This window comes from Notothenia coriiceps, unplaced genomic scaffold (assembly GCF_000735185.1).
Source record: "Notothenia coriiceps isolate Sejong01 unplaced genomic scaffold, NC01 NC01_scaffold00032809, whole genome shotgun sequence".
Taxonomy (NCBI): Eukaryota; Metazoa; Chordata; class Actinopteri; order Perciformes; family Nototheniidae; genus Notothenia; species Notothenia coriiceps.
The window spans coordinates 164,668-187,704 of NW_011365510.1; the positions used below are offsets into that span (position 1 = coordinate 164,668).

The window sequence follows — 23,037 nt, forward strand, 5'->3', positions numbered from 1 at the left end:
GATTCCAGTTGGCCATGCCATCGGGAGAAACTCAGGGTTAAGTATCTTGCCCAAGGATACATCGACATGTTGGCTGCATGGGCTGGGATCGAACCCACAACCTTCTGGTTGAAAACCGACCGTACTCCCTCGCAGCCATAGTCGCCCAAGTTGTACAAGTTGTTATTCCAGTATCTCCAAAAATACCTGCTTAATGGTCTGTGAAAGTGCAATACCTGTTCAGATCCTACAGCTACTATAGGAAATGTTTTAAGTGCAGAAAATAACTATAATATCAGTTTTCTATGTGCTGCTGAGTCACTCTCCACTCTGTCCTCAGCTGGAAGGACGTGCACCAGTGGTCAGTTAAGCTGTAGTAACGGGGCATGCATCCCAGGAGAATACCGATGTGACCGTCTGGCGGACTGCTCAGATGGATCCGATGAGAGAGACTGCCGTAAGTCTTCCCCGGGGTGGTTTGCCTTTTTTCTTTTTTTATCTCCTACTCCTGTGGCATTTTAATCATTTTGTTAAGATTAAGAGGCTTGCTGACTGACAGAACGGGCCACAATATGCTTCTTGTTGTCAGAGGTTGATTGCAGATTCCTTGGTGGATTAGTCAAGCTGAAGTTCAGCTGCTATGCTATTATTGTGCCGACATGGTCAGACTCACAGCACTACACACTGTGGTAATCTCACAATTGCCTAAAGAATGCTGTGGCAACCGCTGTTGTTACGGTGGTGGGGTTACATTTCCATCGATTATCCCTCAAATTCTTTTCACATTTTCAAAGCTAGGAAGAACACAGTTGTCAAGCTGCCTGCTTGGTAAGTGTCGCCCTGATGATGATTTAATCTTCCAGATTACCCTGAGTGCACACAGCTGAGGTGTGCTAATGGGGCCTGCTACAACCGGACCGGGAGATGTGACCAGATAGTTGACTGCCGGGATGGCTCTGACGAGTCAAATTGCAGTAAGCAAATACGAATTTCATGTGGAAGTCATTGTTTAGAGTTCCAAAAAATGCACCCAAGAAAAGCAATACCATCCCTTGCTCAAAATCATCACCAACTATATCTGTTTGTCGTATTCTCTTGTGTTTTCTTAGCACAGCACTGTAATACGGGCCTGTTCCCGTGCCATAACGGGGCGTGTGTTCCTCAACGCTACGTCTGTGACCACGATGATGACTGTGGAGACCGAAGTGATGAGCTAAACTGCAGTATGTAGCTTCTGTCTATGTACCCTCTCTTCTCTTTCAGACTGTCTGTTATGATTCTAATCTTATCGATAGATGTTCCTGAAATGTTTATTGTGTATTGATATTCTCCACTTCACCTGCAGCATATCCTACATGTAAAGGGAACTACTTCACCTGCCCCAGTGGCCGTTGTATCCACCAAGTCTGGGTTTGTGATGGGGAAGACGACTGTGAGGACAATGCAGATGAAAAAGGATGTGGTATGGATTCAACACTTTTGAAACCACTTCATAAAAACCACAAATCTTGTTTGTTTTTTTGCTGTAAAGAGCAGAAACGTTAGGCTTTTGGCTGTTTGTAGAACACTACAGCTTGAGTACTCTGTGAACCTGATTCATCTCCAGTCTCCATGGTTTGTTCCGGATAGCAAGACGCTATGCCTGTGCTCCTTTAAGTGTGTTATTCAAATGCCTCTTTGTGGCACAAGATCACGCAGCCCCCCAAAGGGCTTTAGAATTCCTCCACACGGCTGTGAAGAGTGTGTGTTTTTAGAGGATGGGCTGCAGGAGCTCTGTGAGCCCCCATGTGACCCCCTCAAAGCTCCACTCCCCTGCATCGATTTAAAGTGACAGTAATTTCCCTGAAAATAAAATCCTTGTCACCATTTTCTTATGATCTATTCTAGACTAAATTACTGTGGAGGTGTGGCTTCCTCACATACCTCACACACTAAATACATTTTCCTTTTGAAACAGTGTTCAATCAGGAAACCTCTGCTCTGCTGTTTTAGGATTTAGTTTTTCCTTTTTGGATGTGTTAGTCTAAACAAGGATCAATTTGTTATGTCTGCAGATAATGTACCGCAGGAGTGTTACCCAGGTGAATGGCCCTGTCCATCGTCTGGCCTGTGTATCCCCATGGATCAGCTGTGTGATGGGACGGCTCACTGTCCAGAGGGAGAGGATGAAACTAACAGCACTGCTGGGCGCAACTGCAGTTAGTACAATCACACCTTTTCCACACGTTGTTACGTTTATTATCATGCAAACTGGTCAATCGAAGTATATTCATTCACTGATATGTCTTGTCAGGTATCTGGAGATGTGCCTCTCTGAGCTGTGAGCATCGTTGTCATGGTTCCCCTGATGGAGGAACATGTTCCTGTCCTTCTGGATACATTGTCAACAACAACAATAGTCGCTCATGTATAGGTATGTGTAAATCCTTTATTGACCATATTAACCTAGCAATTTAAATTATTTCATATAATCAAATGGGATTTCTAATACTTTTACATACAAGTCCCCTTTGGCTCAGCAAATGAACATTTTCGGTGCTACTTGAACCGCTTTTGTCGTAAGGATTTTTCCCCCGGGACATCACAGGTTTGCAAGATCTAAAAGTGCACATAAAATCATGTAATTGCTTAGACTCAGCAGAAAAAGTCTGCTCTCATATCTGAATTTAAAGTAAATAAGAAATCTTTGTTGATGCACACCTCATCACAGTTGTTGTCTCACAATAATAAAAGATGTAGATGGACTCAAACAAGATACCGGTAGTGTTAAATCCTCATCTGCTGTGATTTCTATTTCATGCTGAAGACTTTGACGACTGTTCGATGTGGGGCGTGTGTGACCAACTGTGTGAGGACCGAGTCGGTTCCCATCGCTGCAGCTGTCGAGAGAGCTACATCCTGGAGCAGCACAGACACTGCAGAGCTGACTCCTCGAGTGAGTGTAATTTCCTCTTTGTTTGAACAGATTCTCTTACAGACAGTATAGTCACATTTTCCATGTGCGAATAATCCATCGAACTGAAGTCAGTTAGCATAGCCATCCTTCCTAGTTTGCCAACCTCAGTGGCTGCTTTACTGAGCATCTGCATTTCTTTCTGGTGCATTGTTGCATAGCAAATGTTGTTTTAGTTAGTCCCTTGCCTTTGTGGAACATAGAAAGAGTGTTGACTGAGAGGCTGACCTCTCTGCCTTCAGCCTTTTTGAAAAGAGTGTAATGATAGTGGCAAAGTATTCTACCTCTCCAAGTCTGAGTCAGGGGTCTGAATGAATGTGCTACATTCTGTAGATTTCCACTGATGTTAAGTTGATGCTGAAATGCAAATGAGGTTCTGTTTCTAACCTGAACATTTGAAATAACTTCTCCATGCAAGGTTTCTAACTTGTTGTGTTTTATTTCTGCTGCAGCTGGAGTCCCGTTCTTGATATTTTCTAATGGCAGAGACCTTCTAATCGGTGACGTCCATGGCAACAGCATGCGCACTTTGGTTCATTCACAGAACAGAGGAGTTGCAGTGGGAGTGGATTTCCATTATAATCTGCACAGGATCTTCTGGACTGATACCATTCAGAATAAGGTAATCCAATTTCCAAATCCAATGTTATATATTATGAAGCGTTGAACTGCAGTGATTGTCAAAAAGCATTACTTTGAGGATATGTTGTAATTCTTTGGTAAAAGTTCACGTGAGTAGACCACTTTCTTGTTTGAGTAAATCATTTAATTAGACTGGAGCTGGCCAGGTTGAATTCTTTCTGTTATCTTGTAAAATATCAGCAATGTTGATACTATAATAATGGGATACCTGCTGGCTCCTTTGCGGCTGGGTCATAATGAAGGGAAGTCGATGTGGAATGGAATCCAAACGACCTAATCTTGAAACCCTTCTGATAGGCTGGTTTGATGTTCACATACCAGGGTGCAATTTTTGTAACTTGATCTTGTTCGTAGTAATCATGCTGTATTTTTTTTCAGTGGCACTGTTTATCTATATGCATTCTTTGTCCATCTAAAAACTCTCTGTATAGACTATGCTTTGGCTCCTGGAAGGTTTTCACTGCAGCCACTGGGCTGAAAGGCTAGGTCGTATCTCTTACTGGGCATGTGTGTATATTAGCCACCTCCATGGCAGAATGTCAGATTAAAGTGGGCAAAGCGCACACAGGGCATGTGAATGACACCGAAAAAAGGCTAAACTATCAGGCTATTTCCTCATCTTCAGTTTCTCTTTAAACAGGTCAGTTGAAAAATCCTGCTTTTACGACGTGTGGATCTTGTTTCAAAAGAAGCAGAGCTGCTCGGAGCCGTAACCCCTCTAACCAGCTGCATGGTGCCAAGGCTTCAAGTCTGAGAAACTAGGGCCATGATACTGTAACATAGGTAGAGTGGCAAAATCAGGAACAAAAAACTTTACAGGCTTAACAGAAATTCATCAAGACAGAATCATCAGACAAGCGAAAAAGAATCTCTCTTTCTCCCCCTTCTACTTTCTCAAATGTATTTCTCTGTTTTAGCTTCTCATCTATCCTTCTTAGAAGATAAGTTCACATACTTTTAATAAATTGTTTATTGTTCGTTCATAGTGGTTTCTCCTGTTTATCACACTGGCAACAAACTGATCCCCTTTTAAAGAAGTTAAAGTTGCTGTATGTACAAATTGCAACATTCTCTTGTGTCATTACCGTTAGTTTTTGCAGTAGTGCAGTAAGAAGGCACTGTCCATTAAGCTTTTAAAAGATACCATCATGATTTTTTTACTCAGATATTTGAAGCCTGAAGCAATTTCTAGTATTTTTTTTTCTCTGAACAAGAGCCAGGGATTTTGTCTCTTACATCAAAATCGATTTAAGAATGGGTCTCTTTGTGACCAGTATGAACAGGGGGAACAACTACAGTGACCAATTGCACTTTTAATGTACCTACAGGAATGCAAGTATTGTATTTAGATACACTTGGAAATATGTGAATTTACCTTTTAATATCTTCCCATGATTTCTAGAAGCAGCGACCACCTTAGAGCTAATATCCTGCTAACAATGGCGTCTTTTGTGTACAGGTGTTTTCTGTGGATATGGACGGTTCCAATGTGCAGGTGGTTTTAAATGTATCGGTTGACTACCCCGAGAACTTGGCGGTGGATTGGGTGAACAATAAACTGTATGTGGTGGAGTCCAGCGTCAACAGGATTGACATGGTGGACTTTGATGGCAGCAACCGGGTCACACTCATCACTGAAAACCTGGGAAACCCTAGAGGACTGGCGGTGGACCCCACTGTCGGGTAAGCACATCTCCCAGGTTCCATCCATCTATCTGTCAACGCATTCCCGAACCCCACATACAGTATCTGTCGTGCTCCATTGGTGTGGAATAATGGGGGGTGTGTGGGAGATTAGCAGATTGCCCTGGGTGGATTAGTGAGAAGCAATGTAAGTGATGACCCTCATTGTAATCCAATAGTATAGTTTAAGGGGGAGGGGAACCAGGTGGCTACGGATAAATTGCTTAAGTTAATGTACAGCTCTGCGGTGGGATGCACAGCCACACACCTGGGGGAAATAATGGGGCAATGTGAATGCCACACTTTATTAACAAGAAGAAAGTATTTTTTTCCCCAAAAGATAATTATTACATTCTACATTAGCTCATCTTATTCTATTTTATTTACATTTCTTTAACATCTCCTGCATGACTTGCACATAAATCCTGCAACATTCTCTCGCACTATATGTTATTTCTACTCTCTTCCTTCTCGCACTATTTTCATAGTTTTTTTATTCTGTTGATCTTGCATTGTTGGAGGAGCCTGTGATTTGAGTCTTTCACTGTAGCTGTGCATATGACAACAAATTCCTTTGAACTTTGAATTTGTTTTTACTTTATCGTTGTCTTTTACAGGTATATGTTCTTCTCTGATTGGGAGGCAGTGAATGGACAACCAGGCCTGGAGCGGGCCTTCATGGATGGCACCAACCGTTATGGGATTATTAGAACCAAACTGGGTTGGCCAGCTGGCATAACACTGGACATTGAAGAAAAGCGCGTCTACTGGGTTGACAGTCGCTATGACTATATTGAAACGGCGACATATGATGGCCTTCATCGGTAAATATGTTGACAACAAAAACATTAAAGCAAATCTCCAAGACTTCTTTGGGGTAAAAAAGTCAAAAGGTCCATGCTTTTATATTCAAATAAATCAATGTTCTCCTTTTTGTTATAGAAAAACGGTGGTACATGGAGGTGCTGTGATCCCACACCCATTTGGCATCAGTCTGTTTGAACACAGTGTTTATTTCACGGACTGGACCAAGATGGCCGTGATGACAGCCAACAAGTTCTCTGACAGCAGTACCCAAGTTGTTTTCAATACATCTCAGACTCCACACGGAGTAGCCGTCATACATCAGCTGAAACAGCCATATGGTAAGTGCCTCAATAAAATAGCTTGGTATTTTTCAGAATGTAGATGTTCAAAGCCTAACGTAAATATATGGAAGCTTCAAATTAGCCAAGTTTGTTTGTATGCCTCTTCCTGCAATGTATATTAGTATTAATTGCCATATGCTAGTGCTACTGCTAGTGTTACTTCATAAATAGCTATATTTAAAGAAAATCAATATATGTGACACATTTCATATAACTTTTCCAGTTATTAAATGTAAGTTCTTCTCTTTTTTCTCCAGTTGCTAACCCTTGTAGTGTAGACAGAGGTGGATGTGAGCAGATCTGTGTTCTGAGTCACAGGAGTGACAATGGAGGTCTTGGTTACCGCTGCAAATGTCGCATGGGCTACGACATACATGCTGATGGCAAGCGGTGTTATCGTAAGAAAATAATATATACCGTAATTTTCGGACTATAAGCCGCACCTGAATATAAGCCGCAGCAGCGGCATACCACTCTCGGTTCCACTTTTACTTTTGCGCGCTACCTGTCTCACTCTTTTCCGGCCTCCAGCTTTTCCTGCTGGAACCCGCCGCTTAAAGGTGGGGGTCCGCGGACCGGCCATAGAGCCCATAGAGTTAAAGGTGTTGGCCGTTAGCTGTAAAAATCCATAGATTAGCCGCACCGTTATATAAGCCGCAGCGTCGAAAAATAGGGAAAAAGGCGCGGNCAAATAAAGCAGACATGTTCAGTGCTGCTTGGTGAATGTTCTTATAGTTTTCTGGGTCTACAAGGCTCCAGAAATGTTGTGAGTTTTGCTGAGACTTAAGCTGAACATGATTTTGGAGATGCATTAACCTCCATCTCCACAGGATTGACACTGAACAGTTCAGCCATCTTTTTCTTCTTCTTCTCCATCTTGGCATACAATTATAAACCATATTAAATCAATTGTATAGGTCTAGCTTTTGCATCTAGCATCTGTGTGTGAAATTGTTCCATCCTCAAAAACAAAAAACAAATGCTTCTGAGGTCTAGCTGCAGCTTCTAGCAACGGACACTGAATGTCTTGAATGTGGCATCACACACATGACTTAAGTCTGAACACAGCAGACAACAGGAGTATTTACAACAGCATTATAAAAACAAAAATACACTTACATTCTCTGTCTTACTGTTACATAAATCCCATAATTGTAGGAGACTAAGTTAGCTCATCATATCTCAATCAGTGATTAAGTGAATAATAAAGTTTCTATCGGGTCACTATCAGCCTGTCACTCGTTATTTTCAGGGAGGGGGCGGAGTTTAGAGGAACGGAGAGGAGACGGTTATCGCGGAAGCTTTTCTCCTGCCTTCACAAACTTTACACAAGTATTTATCAACTGAAAATAGCAAGAGGACATTCATACTCTGCAATCCAGGGCTTGATTAAATCCACCAAAAACCTGACATGACGATAACGAGTGTTTTTCAAAAAAACACAAATCCCTCCCTGTGTGTCTCTGAGGCGCAGCGACAGGGCCTGATTCAGAGTGGGTCATCCTACTGTTGGTTCTGGACTGGTGTTGCTGGAGAAAGCAGACTGCTCCGTGTGTGGTGTCGCTGTGCCGCTGTCACGTCTGTTCCTTGATCTCTGCGTCACCGACCAATTTGATATTCGTGTGACAGAAACAATTCTAAAATAAAAAAACGTTATTGTCCGGCCGCGGCCAAAAAATCAAGAAGCAACCTTACTACGCTATAATCGATAATCGAGCTACTGAAAAGCTTCCCGACGTGTTGGAGACCCCTGATCTAGAGAATAAATTACTCTTTAAACCTTAAAGGTCTAAAAAGGAAGCATGTTGTTTATGTCACTGTCGATACTCTTTTGGTTCATTATAAAACAAACTGATTGTTTTTACATCTTCAATTATATTCTAAGAAATGGTCAATCAGAAAGAGGCTTTTTGTGTATGGTAAAGAAACACATGTTGCTATTAAAAAATGAATTAACCATAATGTAAGTATGTTTTAGTTGCTCTAACCCAGCGGTGTCAAACTCAATTTCATCGCGGGCCACATCAGCATTATGCTTGCACTCAAAGGGCCGGTTGTAACTTTAAGACTATATAAAAATACATATATAAATATTTAATATATATAAACGTATGTATTATATTACGTTATTGCTTCTGCATTGGATTATTATCGGACAGGGTAATAACTTCATAATTAACTACATCTGAAAGCAGAAGTCTAGGGCAAATAATTGGAAGTCTCTTCAGTGAGAATTTGGCTTTTTAAAAAGCCAAATAGAAATTTTGAAGCAAAAAAGTCAAATTCTGAACAAAATTCATATTGGAGATGCATTGTGGGACATGTAGTTTATGGGCAACGTACCTCTGTAAATTGGCATGTAACCGTATAATAAACGTATTATATTCTTTCAGAGCTCTTGTGGGGCCACGTTAAATGAAGTCGCGGGCCGGATTTGGCCCCCGGGCCTTGAGTTTCACACCCCTGACCTAGGCTGTGGAAAGTAGTTACTGGTGTAGACGAGCAGCCACATCACACACTTGGAAAAAAGATTCACCGCTGCTCTGATCAGGGATGTTGTTTTTGGAGCTGCTCTAGTTTTTTCTGTCCCGTCCACATGGAGAAAATGCAAGCTGACAGCCTATTTATTTAAATGTGTTCCTCTTTCATCTCTGTGTTAAACGGTGCTCTGACTGCTTTGATCTGCACAGGCAGGGAGGTACTGGCAGCCAACAGAGTGGATGGCGTGGAGGACCTGGCTTACGACTGGATTTCAAAGAACCTCTACTGGACTGACCCACGATACAGGAGCATATCTGTCATGAAGATAGCTGATAAGTCCAGGAGAACCATCATACGAAACCTCAACAACCCTCGGGCCATAGTGGTTCATCCTCTCATTGGGTAAATCAATAGACGATAATACATTATACTTTTGTGGCTGTAGTTACTTGAAGCTAATATTTGTATTTTGCTTCTATTCAGAGATGGTGATAATACAGGTTTGAATATAAAAACTATAAAAAAAACGTAAAATTATTGAAATTAGACAACTGATATATGAAATCTTTATTTAGAATAATTAGTTATTTATATTGCCTTAAGGTCATAAGGCCTTTGTGTCTAACAGCACAGATTAGTTTAGTTTGAAAGGGAGTATTGTAGTTAACACTAAGAACTTGGCTTAAACAGAAAAGCTCTAATGTGGAAGTATCCAAAATAACATCAATCTAAATAGGAGTTTTTGTCAGCAAGGCACAGAAGACGTTTCTAATTATTTAGTTTTTGAATAAAATATTAAAGTGGACCAATCATGCTATATTTGAATAATATAGTGTAGGACCATACCTATATAAGGCATATTTATACTTTTTATTTTTCAAAATACCAAACAGATCATGCATTTTAGCCATTCCTCATTTCGCTCAATTTAACACTGTCTTTGCATGGGCTGATTCTGTGAGAACAGCACCATCTACAGGCCTGGCATATGTGCTACAGCGTCTCCAGCGCTTTCGAACGGCAATGTCCGTGGCTGTCTCCTCCTGATTGGTGGAGTTGGCCCAATAGCCGTAGCGCCACTTCTGTGACGTCATAGAAGTGTTCAAATCTGGATCAGTCTGTATCCGATCCGTTGCAGCCCCTTTTTAAGAGTTTTGGGTATGGAGGAAAATAGAGAGGGTTGTGTTTTCTGACACTTGGTGAGTTCCCTGGAACACCGGGGACACATATTCATGTATAAAAGATGTACAAAAGTGCATTTTGCACGATAGGTCACCTTTAAATTGATGCTTGTTTTTTTTACTTCAACAGGTATATTTTTTGGACTGACTGGTACCGGCCAGCGAAAATCATGAGGGCTTGGGCTGACGGGTCACATGCCTTGTCTATTGTCAACACAACTCTTGGCTGGCCAAATGGCCTGGCTATTGACTGGAGGTGAGTTATTATTGCCACATGTCTCAAAAAACAGTCCAAGAAAACACTTTTCAACACATTACATATTGTGTAGTATTGCTCATACATTATGTGATGCCTGACAACATGTGAGACTTATTTCAAACTCTTGCTCTTGCTTTTATTTCCACCCAGCTCAATGCGTCTGTACTGGGTGGATGCTTTCTTTGACAAAATTGAGCACAGCAACTTTGACGGACGGAACAGGATTTCTTTGGATCGCATAACCCAGATCTCCCATCCGTTTGGTCTCACTATTTTTGAAGGTAAAAAGTTCTGGAAAAATCTTTTAATCTATTTTTAATTTATTTAAAATAAAGAGGGATTTTATTTCCCTCGCATCAACTTGAACTGTGGTTCTTGCTTTAATGATGTTCATGTCAAAAGAGCAATAAGTGTTACAAGGAAGTGATGAAAGATAAGCTCACTGAGGGTTTTTTCTACTTGAAGGCTATGCATATTTCACTGACTGGCGCCTGGGTGGCATTGTACGTGTGCGCAAGACCGATGGTGGGGAGATGGTCATAATCAGACGAGGAATCAGCCACATAATGCATGTCAAGTCTTTCAGCTCCAACTCTCAGATTGGTCAGTAGCTTTGCTCACTTCTCTACACCATTCATGTGTAGCTGAGGCTCACTCCTCTCAGTCATATTCCCGATAATGACTTTCCACTCTTCCTCTCAGGTTCCAATCTCTGCAACAGGCAGACAAATCCTAACGGAGACTGCAGCCACTTCTGCTTCCCGGCCCCAGACTCTCAGAGGGTGTGTGGCTGTCCGTATGGCATGAAGCTTTTGCCCAACCAGCAGACATGTGTGGAAGACCCTTCCAGTGAGCCCCCCACGCTGCAGTGCGGAGCCAACTCCTTCTCCTGTGGCAACGGCAAATGCGTACCAAACAGCTACAGATGCGATGGTGTTGATGACTGCCATGACAACAGTGACGAACTCAACTGTGGAATTAACAGTAATGCTTTTCTTGTAAATGTAGTCTATTATACTAGCCTGACCTGAATGCAGTAAAAACCTGTTTATGCTCCTGTGTTTTTACTGACTTTTTGTTAAATATTATTAGAATTGATTTAATATTATAATCTCTTTTTGCAGACACCACTTGCTCCCCGTCTGCATTCACATGTGCCAATAAGCACTGCGTGCCTACGAGATGGCGCTGTGATGGGCACAATGACTGCTCTGATAACAGCGATGAGGTAAACTGCCCTACGCAGGTGCCCGGAACATGTCCTGCTAATCAGTTTACCTGTACCAACCACCGCTGCATCCCACATACCTGGAGGTGTGACACTGATAATGACTGTGGGGACAGCTCGGATGAAGCAGACTGCCGTGAGTATCCCTGTTGAAGCTAGACACAATGTGCATATGTTGATTGCCACGCCTAAACTAGGTCCCTTAATATTATTATTATTATTATATTAAGTGTTTTTGCACATACTGTACAGTATGTATGTATGAAAAAAAAAAAGTTAAAATTTAAGAAAATGAAAAGATTAGAAGCCAAAAACAGCTTTTGAAATATACTTAAAAGGAAAAAGGATAAGATAATAAATAGTCAAAAATTGCATAATTCATCAAAGTTTTAAGACAAAGCAGTTACAGAAATGTACCTAGAATTTACTTACAAGTTGAGATGCATTGAAGGATTAGAAGTATAAAGTTGCATACATTATACATACTTAAGTAACGTACAAGTCCCTTAAAATTGTACTTATTTTGCACGCGAGTACATTTACTCAATGTTATTTTCCACCACTGCTCATATGGTGTTTAACACTTTTTGTTGTCAGATCTGGCAAGCACGTGCCATCCAGGGCAGTTTCAGTGTCCGGACCACCGCTGCATAGACCCCAGCTACGTCTGTGACGGGGACAGGGACTGTGTGGATGGGGCGGATGAGCAGGGATGCAGTGAGTATCTTTCTGAATTACAGTTTTCTCTTAACATACTTAAAGTCACATGATAGACTCACCTGGTGCTTACTTTCAAAAACATCAAAAAAGTTTGTGTATTTTATTAAGTTCTATTTAATAACTTCTGTTTAGTTTTTTCAGGTCTCATAATAATAATAATTTCAATTTCTATAGCGCCTTTCACGAAACCCAAGGACGCTTTACAATGGGACTCTCTCATGTAGACTCTCTTCCCACCAATATTAAGATGTGTTTAAGCTCTGCATCTGATGTTGAGTCATACATTTTCGAAGAAAGAAAAGTATTAATGAATCCGTTCATTCATTCATTCAGAAAAACCTGTTTGTGCTAACCAAACATGTTCAAGAAGTTGTAGAGGTCAATTGAATGCTCTGTAAAGTTCCTCAAGCCTCTCAGTATATTGATCCCATTACTTGTGTTGCACAACATGTGAGCGTAGCATACATACACAACTGCACAAACAGTCAATCTCAGGTTTAACATTCCCAACTTGATATTTTTCAGTCTACAACTGCACTGGGAACGAGTTCAAGTGTTCCACTGGCCACCAATGTGTCAACTCCTACTACCGGTGTGATGGGGTCTTTGACTGCACTGACCGCACAGACGAGCAAGGCTGTCGTAAGTATTTAAATCGGGCTATAGGTCATAGGTCGTGTTACTAAAGCATTTCTCAGTTATGCATAATTATGAATAAGAATGATGATTTAAAGTTATTTGAATTTCATTACCTTTAGGCTTTGCTAACAAGTTGTTTGTGGTGTTTTCTCATGTGTTTCAGCTACTAGGCCTCCAGGGATGTGCCACCATGAGAGGGAGTTCCAGTGTCAGTCAGACGGGAGCTGTGTGCCGTCTACCTGGGAGTGTGACGGTCATCCAGACTGTGAGGACGGCAGCGACGAGCACCAGGCCTGCCCCCCCCGCACCTGCCCCTCCTCACTGTTCCGCTGTGACAACGGCAACTGTGTGTTACGCAGCTGGATCTGTGATGGGGACAACGACTGCAGGGACCTGAGTGATGAAAAAGACTGTCCCACGCCGCCCTTCCGCTGTCCGAGCTGGCAGTGGCAGTGCCCCGGCCACAGTGTGTGCATCAACCTCACCACAGTGTGTGACAACACCCCCGACTGCCCCAACGGTGCTGACGAGTCTCCTCTCTGCAGTAAGTCTGATCTCTGCTCTCTTTGTCAGCCTAAAAAATGTTTCTCATCTTTCAAAAGTACTTGATTGTTTAATTACATTTCTATGTTTGCTGGCCTTCTCAAATGTAATAAAGATTTCACATGACATGACAAACAGGATCAAACTCTCCATTGATTTGTATTTAATTTGACATTCCTCTTGTATTCTGTAACACAGCGCCACATTTCACAGACATTTTGTGTTAAATGTTATTTGTTTGTCTTTCGATTGTTGTGTTCAAATCATGCATGTGTTTGATCTGACCTGTATTAACCTGATGATCTGTGATCTTCCTTTCTTGCCTTTCTCACCACTTTCAGATGAGCCCTTGCCAGGTAGGAACAAACTCTCAATCACTGGTAGAAATGCTTGACATAGCTTTGATTTTCACCTTTTTTAAATGTTGATCTTTGCAAAACATAATCAAAGTGTGGGTTATATGTGCAAATAGTTCTGGCTTAAAGTAGCATTTTAAAGACAATTACTGAAGTAGTTCGAGCTGTGCGGTTCATAAATGATCATTGAGACATTGAGAATTTGTTAGGCCTTGAATTTTTGTTAAATATGTGATCTTTCACTTGGTTTGATTTTCCTTTTTTGGATTGTAAATTTTGATTTCCACGCTTTTAAACCAGATCAGGAGAGCTGTTCTGATAACAACGCTGGCTGCACCCACGGTTGTATCCAAGGGCCTTTTGGGGCCCAGTGCACATGCCCCGTTGGTTACCAGCTAAGCAATGACTCCAAAACCTGTGAAGATATGGATGAGTGTAACCCCCCTGGACTCTGCAGCCAGCACTGCTTTAATGAGAGAGGCTCTTTCCGCTGCCACTGCCAGGATGGATACACGCTGGAAGTAGACCAGCGTACCTGCAAGGCCTCAGGTGAGGAGGGATATGGCTTCAGACTTCTTTTCAGGGACCACATTACTCCCGTGGTACCTGTAAATATCAACCTATAATTGCATAATATAGTAAAATAGGAAATTGGCAAATGATCAGTGCGACAGCTACACGGTTGTCAACATGATGCCTGTAGAGCACATATCTCATGCAGGAATGGGCCGTTATTAAGGGGGAGCTTGGCCACCGGACTAGGGGACTGACACACCGTCTTTCTTCTCCCATGTCTCTCGTTGCTGCTCTGATTTCTTTAGATAACACAAATAACATATGTGTCACTCACTGGCCATCACTGGTGTAATTAGCGCCAACAAAGGGCTGTTTATGGGGGAGCGTGCCTGACATGAGCTCCTCTTCCACACAGATAACCTGCTGAAAGGCTTTGCAATACAATGGTTCATTATTTGGACAAAAGTGCATTCCCAGAGGATTGCCATTTGAGTAGGGTCTACTTAATAGTCCTGTTGTATGCTTGTGGTTGACATGAAAACGCTGATAAGTGCACTAATTAGCATGAGAATGGACATGAAAAATAGGTAACAGAGATTTGACGTCTGTTTGCAGATTCACGGCAGGCGTTCCTGCTAGTTGCCAGTCGAAATCAGATTGTGCAAGATGACATAACCGCTCAGCCCAATGTGGTCCGATCACTGGTCCGAGATGGGCGCAACATCGTGGCCCTAGACTTTGACTCAGTCACTGACCGTGTGTACTGGTCGGACACCAGCCAGGACAGAATCTGGAGTGCTAACAAGAACGGCAGTGACAGAACTGTGGTGAGTGGGTTATTACCAGAAACACTTTTTGCCTATAATCCATTAGACAAGTACTTGTAATGCATTAAAATCTGATTATAACACTTCATAATCATGGTTATACTGTAAAACTCGTAAATCGTTTATAATGCTTTAAACAGTAACAATAATCATAACACATTACAAAGCATTTTATAATAACCTAAAGTTCAAGTATCACAATAGTCCGTAATTGCTGATCATTCACTTGTATTTCACTTTTTTATTTTATTAAAACAAAATGTATAGCGACTTATAATAAGCTTATACTTAGGTAGTTAATGCTTATAATGGACTTAATAACAATTGCGATTATAACACACTATGACCCTTTTTTTTTAAGTCAGTCATTATGATGACCTTATATGTCATTATAAAATGCTTTATATTGTTTAAGATTATTGTGGAAAAGCATTATGAATATTGATGAATGAATATAACTACAATTAAACAGTGGTGTAAGCAGATTACAACACAATATAAGTAAGTTTATATTGCACTTTAGACAAAAGTGTCATAGAAAGTCACCTACAACATAATACATATCATTCTGTATTTATTCATAGCTTGATACTTAGTGTAATTGTCCTAATAACTGAACATATTGAGTAACATTGAGTCTCTTGGTCACAGGTATTTGACAGTGGAGTGACAGTAACAGAGAGCCTTGCTGTGGACTGGGTGGGCAGGAACCTGTACTGGACTGACTTCGTCTTGGAGACTGTTGAAGTGTCTAAACTGGATGGCACCCACCGCACTGTGTTAGTCAGTGAAAATGTCACCAACCCTCGAGCTCTGGTGGTGGACCCGCGGGACAGGTCAGTGAAATACTAAGAAACTTGTTTGTCTTAAAACTATGAATTCATTCTCCTTTTCATTATCAAAGGAGTTGGTGTTAAACACGATCATTTGTTTTGCAGCTCTCACCTGATGTTCTGGACAGACTGGGGGAGAAACCCCCGCATTGAGAGGGCCAGCATGGACGGCAAATTAAGGACTGTTATCGTCAGCACCAAGCTGTACTGGCCCAACGGTCTAACCATAGACTATCCAAACAATCTGTTGTACTTTGCAGATGCCTACTTGGATTTCATTGATTACTGCGATTTTAATGGCAACAATAGAAAACAAGTTCTGGCCAGTGACCTGGTGAGTGTTTGAGAAGAACACATTTTCTGAATTATCTGTAGAGATATGATTTACATTGATTATATACAATTGAAGAGCACGTTCCATTTTCTTTTGAATAGCATGTGTAAGACCCTTTTTTTTCTTTTGCTACTCTCTGTGAAAAGGTACTGCAACATCCCCACGCAATTACCATTTTTGAGGATTTTGTGTATTGGACCGACAGATACATCAACCGTGTGATGCGAGCCCATAAGTGGCACGGGGAGAACCAGACAGTGATGCTTTTCAACCTCCCTCAGCCCATGGGTCTGGTGACAGTGCACCCAGCCAGGCAGCCGGCAGGTATGGCAAGATGTTCTATCTACATCAACATGTGGCATCAGCATTACAGCTTATGTTTACCATTGTGTTGGCGACCTGAATTGGTTTGGTCGTTATCTTACTTTATTGGGATAATGAGGTCAATATGCAGCATGTCCATTGTTATTGTAAAAACATTTTAAAAGACAGTTCACACCAGATTCAAACATACATTTTTGTCTTCTTACCTATTGTGCTGTTTTTTTTTAATCTGGATGGTTTTGGTGTGAGTTGGAGAATGTTAAAGATATTGGTCATAAAGATGACTGCCTTTTCTATATAATGGAACTAAATGGTGCTTCGATGGTGGGCTTAAAGTGCACAATAAATGTAACAATTTCAATAATCAGGATGTCCTCGGGTGACGTTAGCTTGCTTAGAGGTGCTACTGTAGGTGAGCTAGCAATTTAGTTAAGCCTCCTTATGCGCAGTGATTCGATTTCAGTGTAGTTTTGAAGAAAGTAAATCATTCCTACATGAAACTGCTCACAACAAGGTCTGTCACTATCCAATTGACATGTTGTTCTATTATAATTGAGAGAAGGCAGACATTTATACAGCCGAGAATATCCCACACAACTCGCACCAAATCAATTTAGATTCATAAAAAGCAGCACAGGTAAAAGGAAAAATAATTTGACTTTAAGGGTGAACTGTCTCTTTAAGAATAAGGTTAGAGAACCTGTGAAGATTACTCGGTTAACTTTTTGTGTGTATGTATGTGTTTTTTGACAATTCTCAGGTGAAAATCACTGCTTGAGGAGTCCCTGTTCTCATATCTGCTTGCTTTCTGCTGTGGGACCGAGCTATTACTCGTGTGCCTGCCCCTCAGGCTGGACACTGGCAGCAGACCAAATCACCTGCACCAGAGGTATGCATCCTGCCAAGGACAGGAAAACACTCATCACTCAGTTTGATGAAAAAGGAATTTGGGTCAGATGCAGTTGATGAGTTGATGTATTCACAAGGTATTCATTTTAGTTGTGGTTGAACCTGTTGTTGGAGATGGTGGTTATTGCATGATTTATTTGCAGTCATCTCATTATTGGTAAGTGGATAAATCTTAAAAAACACTATCATAGATCGATCCAGGTCCTTGTCAACACTCTTCCATTTAGATTCTCTTGTAACCTGCTATTCCAGTCATAAATATAATTAGATAGATTCATATAAGCATGTCTTTCAAGGTCTTAGGGAGACAAGGGACCTTTAATCCAAAGTCCAAGGAGTCCCCCTTGGGTCAACAGCTTAACTCATCTCAGGTTTCAGCTCATTCAAGCCAAGCAGAACACAGTCTCCCCCTGAGGCCGACGATTATCCAAGAATGAAAATGCCCCACAACCATTCATCGATTCTAATCTCTGATGACAAAGCAAATCAGATGTTGAAACAACTTTCACCAGTCAATCCTCTTAATAGATAAAGGCCTTTTAGCTTCCTATTTTGCACCAGGTATAAAATACACTGAAATAAACTTAAGTTTAGGATTACCCTTTAATCCATTTCCAGGAAACACGGTCTATTAGCTCTGTTTTAGAATTTGTAAGGGATCTTTTAAAGAACTGAGTAATTTACATAAAATTCTAGTTTAGGGTAGGATTATTATTTTTCACAGTCGCATTGACGTAGCTTTTGTTTGTTGTGTTAATTTAGGAGGAAAGGGTTTTGAATTGTAACCGTAAGTACTGTTTATTCATTGCTTTTGACTTTTGACTTGTAGTTGAAGATCCTTTCCTGGTGGTTGTGCGAGACAGCATCATCTATGGCATTTCCCTGGACCCAGATGACAAGACAAATGATGCTATGGTCCCTATCGCTGGGCTTCATAATGGATACGATGTTGACTTTGATGACAATGAAGAGACCATCTTCTGGGTGGAGCACCCGGTAAGTTACTGCCATGTGATGTCGAATTCAGAACAATGTGATGTCCTCCAAATACAACTTTGAGTTTAGGATTAAAGAAATGATATGTAACATTTCCCTAATAAAATGTCTCAAAACAACTAAATCTATGTAATATATGTTGTTGAGTTGTGTATTTATATCATACAATTCGTTTCTAACTACTTTCAAATCTAGAGAAAGCCGTCAAGGTTCCTTTTCTGTGAAGTGATCTCTAATAGCGACGTACAGTATCCAGATGCAAATGCATAGGAGTTGTGGTTTTGCTACAAAAAGCTGTAAAAAATATAGTTGTTGTCCAGTTAAGCCACATGTTAACGATACATACATTGTTAAGACCTTTGTCATTTTAAACTATACATTCTAACCGGAAGAAGTGTTTTAGTGATTGGACATCTGGATCTTTAGTCGTCAGAAAAACAACCCTAGAAAACGTTTTGGACGAACAGCATTAGAGAAACACTTATTCTTTCTTCTGTGAAACTGCTTTATTCAGTGTATTCACTTAATACATCTACTGTATATACAGTATAGCTGTTTCTGAGAATATTCTGTCTTCCTTTGTCCCCCAGGGTGAGATCCACAGGGTGAAGTCAGATGGTACCAACAGGACAGAGTTCGCCCCTGCAGCCATCCTCGGCTCCCCTGTTGGCCTGGCCTTGGACTGGATAACAGAGAACCTGTACTATACCAACCCAGCTACACAGTCTATTGAGGTAATCAAGAAATACTTTGTCCTGTGGTTGTTGCCTTCCAATTATTACTGACTTTAACTCTAACCAAAATAGCTATTCTGTTGTGATTGCATAAGAAAATCTGAAATTAAATGCAAATAAGAGAAGTGTCTAATAGGCATGTAAGAAATGAATGATACACTTGACTTTAGTCTTGTTATCTTGTTATGCCATTTCCTATTATGTAAAATATAAATTCTCAAAGACACAGTATCATTTTTTTAACTGTTTTACTGTCTGTTTAATTTTGTATTTTCATTATTTGTTTAGCTTAACAGTCCAACAAACCCCCCTTTTTAACTGATATAGGCAAATGTTACTCCCTTTGCTCTGATTGCAGGAACAATTTGTATTTTCTTTTGGATGTTACAGTGACTTTTAAAAATGCTAAGGCAGATATAGGTATTGTCATTGATTTTATTAACATGGTGTTGTGTTTAATACTTTTATTTATTTTTATTACATAAAACAAAAATCGTGATATATATATCGCCTCACATACAGTATTGCAGTATATTGAATCAGAACTCAAAATATGTTAGAATCATCAGACTTGCCAATACACAGCCCCAGTGTCAAACACACTAACCGCTCCTGTTTGTGTTTGTCCTCTGCCAGGTTTTGAAGTTGAGAGGGGAGGTACAGTACAGGAAAACTCTCATCACAAATAACGGCTCTCCAACTGGCGCTGGCAGTCCTGTTGGCATCGCGGTGGATCCAGCACGTGGGTAAGCCCCATTTAACACAATTCTGGCACGGCCACTCATCCCCACAGCTACTGAGCTCTAACAGCTCCTCGTCGCCATCTGCTCTGCCTCTAGAGAGAGTCTCACCACTGTTACTGAAAACCACGCTGCACACAAGAGTACAATCAAGAAACATCCCAGACATTTTAAATCCATCTATTCCAACTGTAATATGTAAACATTGCCTCTCTGATTTGGGGTAATGTGATCAAATTAGTCTTGCAGGAATTTCATTATTCGTATAAAACGTAAAAACTTTGCATAATAACTTAATTGAATAACTTAAAATTAAGTTATCTTTTTAAAACCTTACATAAACAAGTGCACAAACTTGGAAAGTGTTTTTCCATTATCCAAATTCAAGGCTGATGTCTGAGCCACTGAAAAGCTCATATTTTGGAGATGAAAGATTCTCCCCGTGATTGTCGTCTCAGTGGTTTTGAATATAACTACATTAGACTATTAAAAAGTAATAAGAATGCAGATCTTTGGCTGAATTGTAAATGTCTGACACACAAACCCTAACCTCCATTCTTGAATGTCTTGAAAGAAAACTGTACTGGACAGACCAGGGAACAGAGAGCGGCATCGCTGCCAAGGTGGCGTCTGCAGACATGGATGGCTTGAACCCTGCCATCCTGTTCACCAGCAACCTGGATCACATTGAGTTCCTCACCTTGGACATCAAAGAGAACAAGCTGTACTGGGCTGTTACTAGCACTGGCATGGTGGGTCTGCACTCTTTTAGCCCTCACGAGTTGCCATTTGTTAATTCATTTGAATTTAATGTTAATATTGGTACAAATATGCGTGTGATCTCCACAGATTGAGCGTGGGGATCCAGACGGAAGTAACCGCATCACTATAGTGACCGGCCTGTCTCACCCCTGGGGAGTGGCCGTCTATCAAGACTACCTCTACTTCACTGACCGCAACTTTGAGGTGATAGAGCGCGTGGAGAAGTCCACGGGTGCCAACAGGATTGTGCTGCGAGACAACATTTCTGGACTCAGAGTTCTGAAAGTGCATTATCGTGAGGGTGAGTGTCATCATCGTTCAATGCTGTCTTTTTACCTGTAGTTGTTTTTTTCTTTTGTGCATCTTACTGTTTTCTCTCAACAAACGTAGCCTCTGCGGGAACTTCCAATGGCTGCACCAACAACATGGAAGCGTGTGAGCAGCTCTGCCTGCCTCGGCCGCAGGGTCTGTTTACCTGTGCATGCGCCACAGGTTTTAAACTCAACGCTGACAACAGGACCTGCACTCCCTACCAGTCCTATGTCGTCATCTCCACTCTTTCTGCGATCAAAGGCTTCAGTCTGGAAGGGGCAGACCACTCTGAGGCCATGATGCCTGTGGCTGGGATAGGTCAGTTATTTTCATACATTTCCCACTACTGTTGTATGGATGCACAGCTGGAATTGGCAGTAAGGGTTGCCAGGTTGCCACTGGAAACCATTTTGAGAACTTGGCAACATATTTTTGGCCTTTGGTTTTCATCAGTGGCATCCATTTCCATCATATTAAAAATAGGTACAGAAAACTGAAAAAAACATATATTTAAAAAATGTCCCTATTCATTTTGAAGATGAGATAAAACACAAACTGGGTGTTACTGTTGATGTGTTTATAATGTTCATTGTTAAGCTGACGGATAAGTCAATTAATAAAAAAATACTTCATAATGGTTTAATAATGGTTTTTAAATTCAAGCTCTAAAATTAAAGTTGAATTTAGGTGGAAAAAATAAATGTATTTACCTACTGACAGAGTAACTGGATACAAAATGTTTTTGACATAGTAATTGTGTTTGATGTAATAATAATATGAATGGGTTTTCCTCCTGCAGGCCGTAACGCTTTACACATTGATGTTCACATGGCCTCCGGATACATCTACTGGTGTGACTTCAGCAGCACTGTGGCCACACAGAACGGGGTCAGACGGATCAAGCCAGATGGCTCAGGATTACATAGTGTAGTAACATCTGGAATAGGACGCAACGGGATACGAGGCATTGCTGTGGACTGGGCTGCAGGTATGCTATCAAAGTATTTGTTTAACCACATAACATACGTACTGTGCAAAGAGGTCATTTTTGATTTGATTAGATTTATTTCGAATGTGTAAAACAATAATACAAACATTTAACATGATAATTATTATACAATACACAATGAAGCAGTGTCAAATTGATATACAAAAAATATTACTGATTCTAAGTTATGTATAAACAAATGATCTACTTAATTACACATACGAAAAGGGGTGGGAAGAAGTTCACACTTATTTAATCCCACCCCTACCCCCAAAAACTAAATGATTAACATATATATATATTATTTATTTTCTTAAAGAAATACATTTTTTATTGAAAAAACAAACAAACCAAACAAAAACATAAAACAACAAATAAATAAATAGATAAATAAACAAACAAATAAGCAGATACATAAACAAATAAACAAACAAATACATAACAGAGGTCAAGGATATTCAGGAAAAGATAAAATAACTAAATAAATAAATAAACTGCAAACACCCAGTTATGATCAAACAGCGTCATCCCTGTATCTTGTTAAAATCATGTCCTTATACCTTTTTTTAAACAGTCATACATGTATTTATTTATTTAAAGTACTCCCACAACACTTAAGATATAGGTAAAAGACATTCTCAGTCACTTTTTATAGAGGTGTTTGTTTTTCAAAATCGAAATATACAGTATACTGTATATAGTATATTGTTGACCGTAACAATGTCTGTTACTGTTGTTCATAAAGCGCATAGTCTTTCTATGATTAAGTTATGTTCAAGCGTTTCTTTTGTTAATTGTTCCACATTTTTACTACATCCGCTTCTTTTTTAAATATATTTTCAGATTTGTGCTTATATTCAATGTGTTATACCTTTCAGACTTATATACCTTTTGCATCTTCAATAAACCACATTTCCCCCCAATGATTAATATCTTAACTTAACTGTGGG

The 23,037-nt window shown here is 40.5% G+C and overlaps 1 protein-coding gene across 1 annotated transcript in view; it reads left to right on the forward strand.

Annotated features, from left to right (window-relative positions):
• Positions 1 to 23,037, forward strand: part of lrp2a (low density lipoprotein receptor-related protein 2a) — a 47,957-nt gene that overhangs the window by 509 nt on the left and 24,411 nt on the right. The window contains exons 2-36 of the mRNA XM_010789381.1: positions 320 to 436; positions 843 to 953; positions 1,089 to 1,202; positions 1,325 to 1,441; positions 2,034 to 2,177; positions 2,273 to 2,392; positions 2,786 to 2,914; positions 3,385 to 3,554; positions 5,034 to 5,257; positions 5,875 to 6,081; positions 6,200 to 6,402; positions 6,663 to 6,803; positions 9,096 to 9,288; positions 10,198 to 10,323; positions 10,477 to 10,607; positions 10,792 to 10,929; positions 11,029 to 11,310; positions 11,451 to 11,690; positions 12,152 to 12,271; positions 12,800 to 12,916; positions 13,077 to 13,457; positions 13,798 to 13,812; positions 14,113 to 14,361; positions 14,944 to 15,155; positions 15,807 to 15,991; positions 16,094 to 16,322; positions 16,469 to 16,646; positions 17,407 to 17,535; positions 18,385 to 18,551; positions 19,142 to 19,285; positions 19,922 to 20,031; positions 20,600 to 20,777; positions 20,875 to 21,088; positions 21,178 to 21,417; positions 21,899 to 22,087. Of these exons, the coding sequence (XP_010787683.1) occupies positions 320 to 436; positions 843 to 953; positions 1,089 to 1,202; positions 1,325 to 1,441; positions 2,034 to 2,177; positions 2,273 to 2,392; positions 2,786 to 2,914; positions 3,385 to 3,554; positions 5,034 to 5,257; positions 5,875 to 6,081; positions 6,200 to 6,402; positions 6,663 to 6,803; positions 9,096 to 9,288; positions 10,198 to 10,323; positions 10,477 to 10,607; positions 10,792 to 10,929; positions 11,029 to 11,310; positions 11,451 to 11,690; positions 12,152 to 12,271; positions 12,800 to 12,916; positions 13,077 to 13,457; positions 13,798 to 13,812; positions 14,113 to 14,361; positions 14,944 to 15,155; positions 15,807 to 15,991; positions 16,094 to 16,322; positions 16,469 to 16,646; positions 17,407 to 17,535; positions 18,385 to 18,551; positions 19,142 to 19,285; positions 19,922 to 20,031; positions 20,600 to 20,777; positions 20,875 to 21,088; positions 21,178 to 21,417; positions 21,899 to 22,087 (5,964 nt within the window). The remainder of the gene's footprint in view (positions 1 to 319; positions 437 to 842; positions 954 to 1,088; positions 1,203 to 1,324; positions 1,442 to 2,033; positions 2,178 to 2,272; positions 2,393 to 2,785; positions 2,915 to 3,384; positions 3,555 to 5,033; positions 5,258 to 5,874; positions 6,082 to 6,199; positions 6,403 to 6,662; positions 6,804 to 9,095; positions 9,289 to 10,197; positions 10,324 to 10,476; positions 10,608 to 10,791; positions 10,930 to 11,028; positions 11,311 to 11,450; positions 11,691 to 12,151; positions 12,272 to 12,799; positions 12,917 to 13,076; positions 13,458 to 13,797; positions 13,813 to 14,112; positions 14,362 to 14,943; positions 15,156 to 15,806; positions 15,992 to 16,093; positions 16,323 to 16,468; positions 16,647 to 17,406; positions 17,536 to 18,384; positions 18,552 to 19,141; positions 19,286 to 19,921; positions 20,032 to 20,599; positions 20,778 to 20,874; positions 21,089 to 21,177; positions 21,418 to 21,898; positions 22,088 to 23,037) is intronic.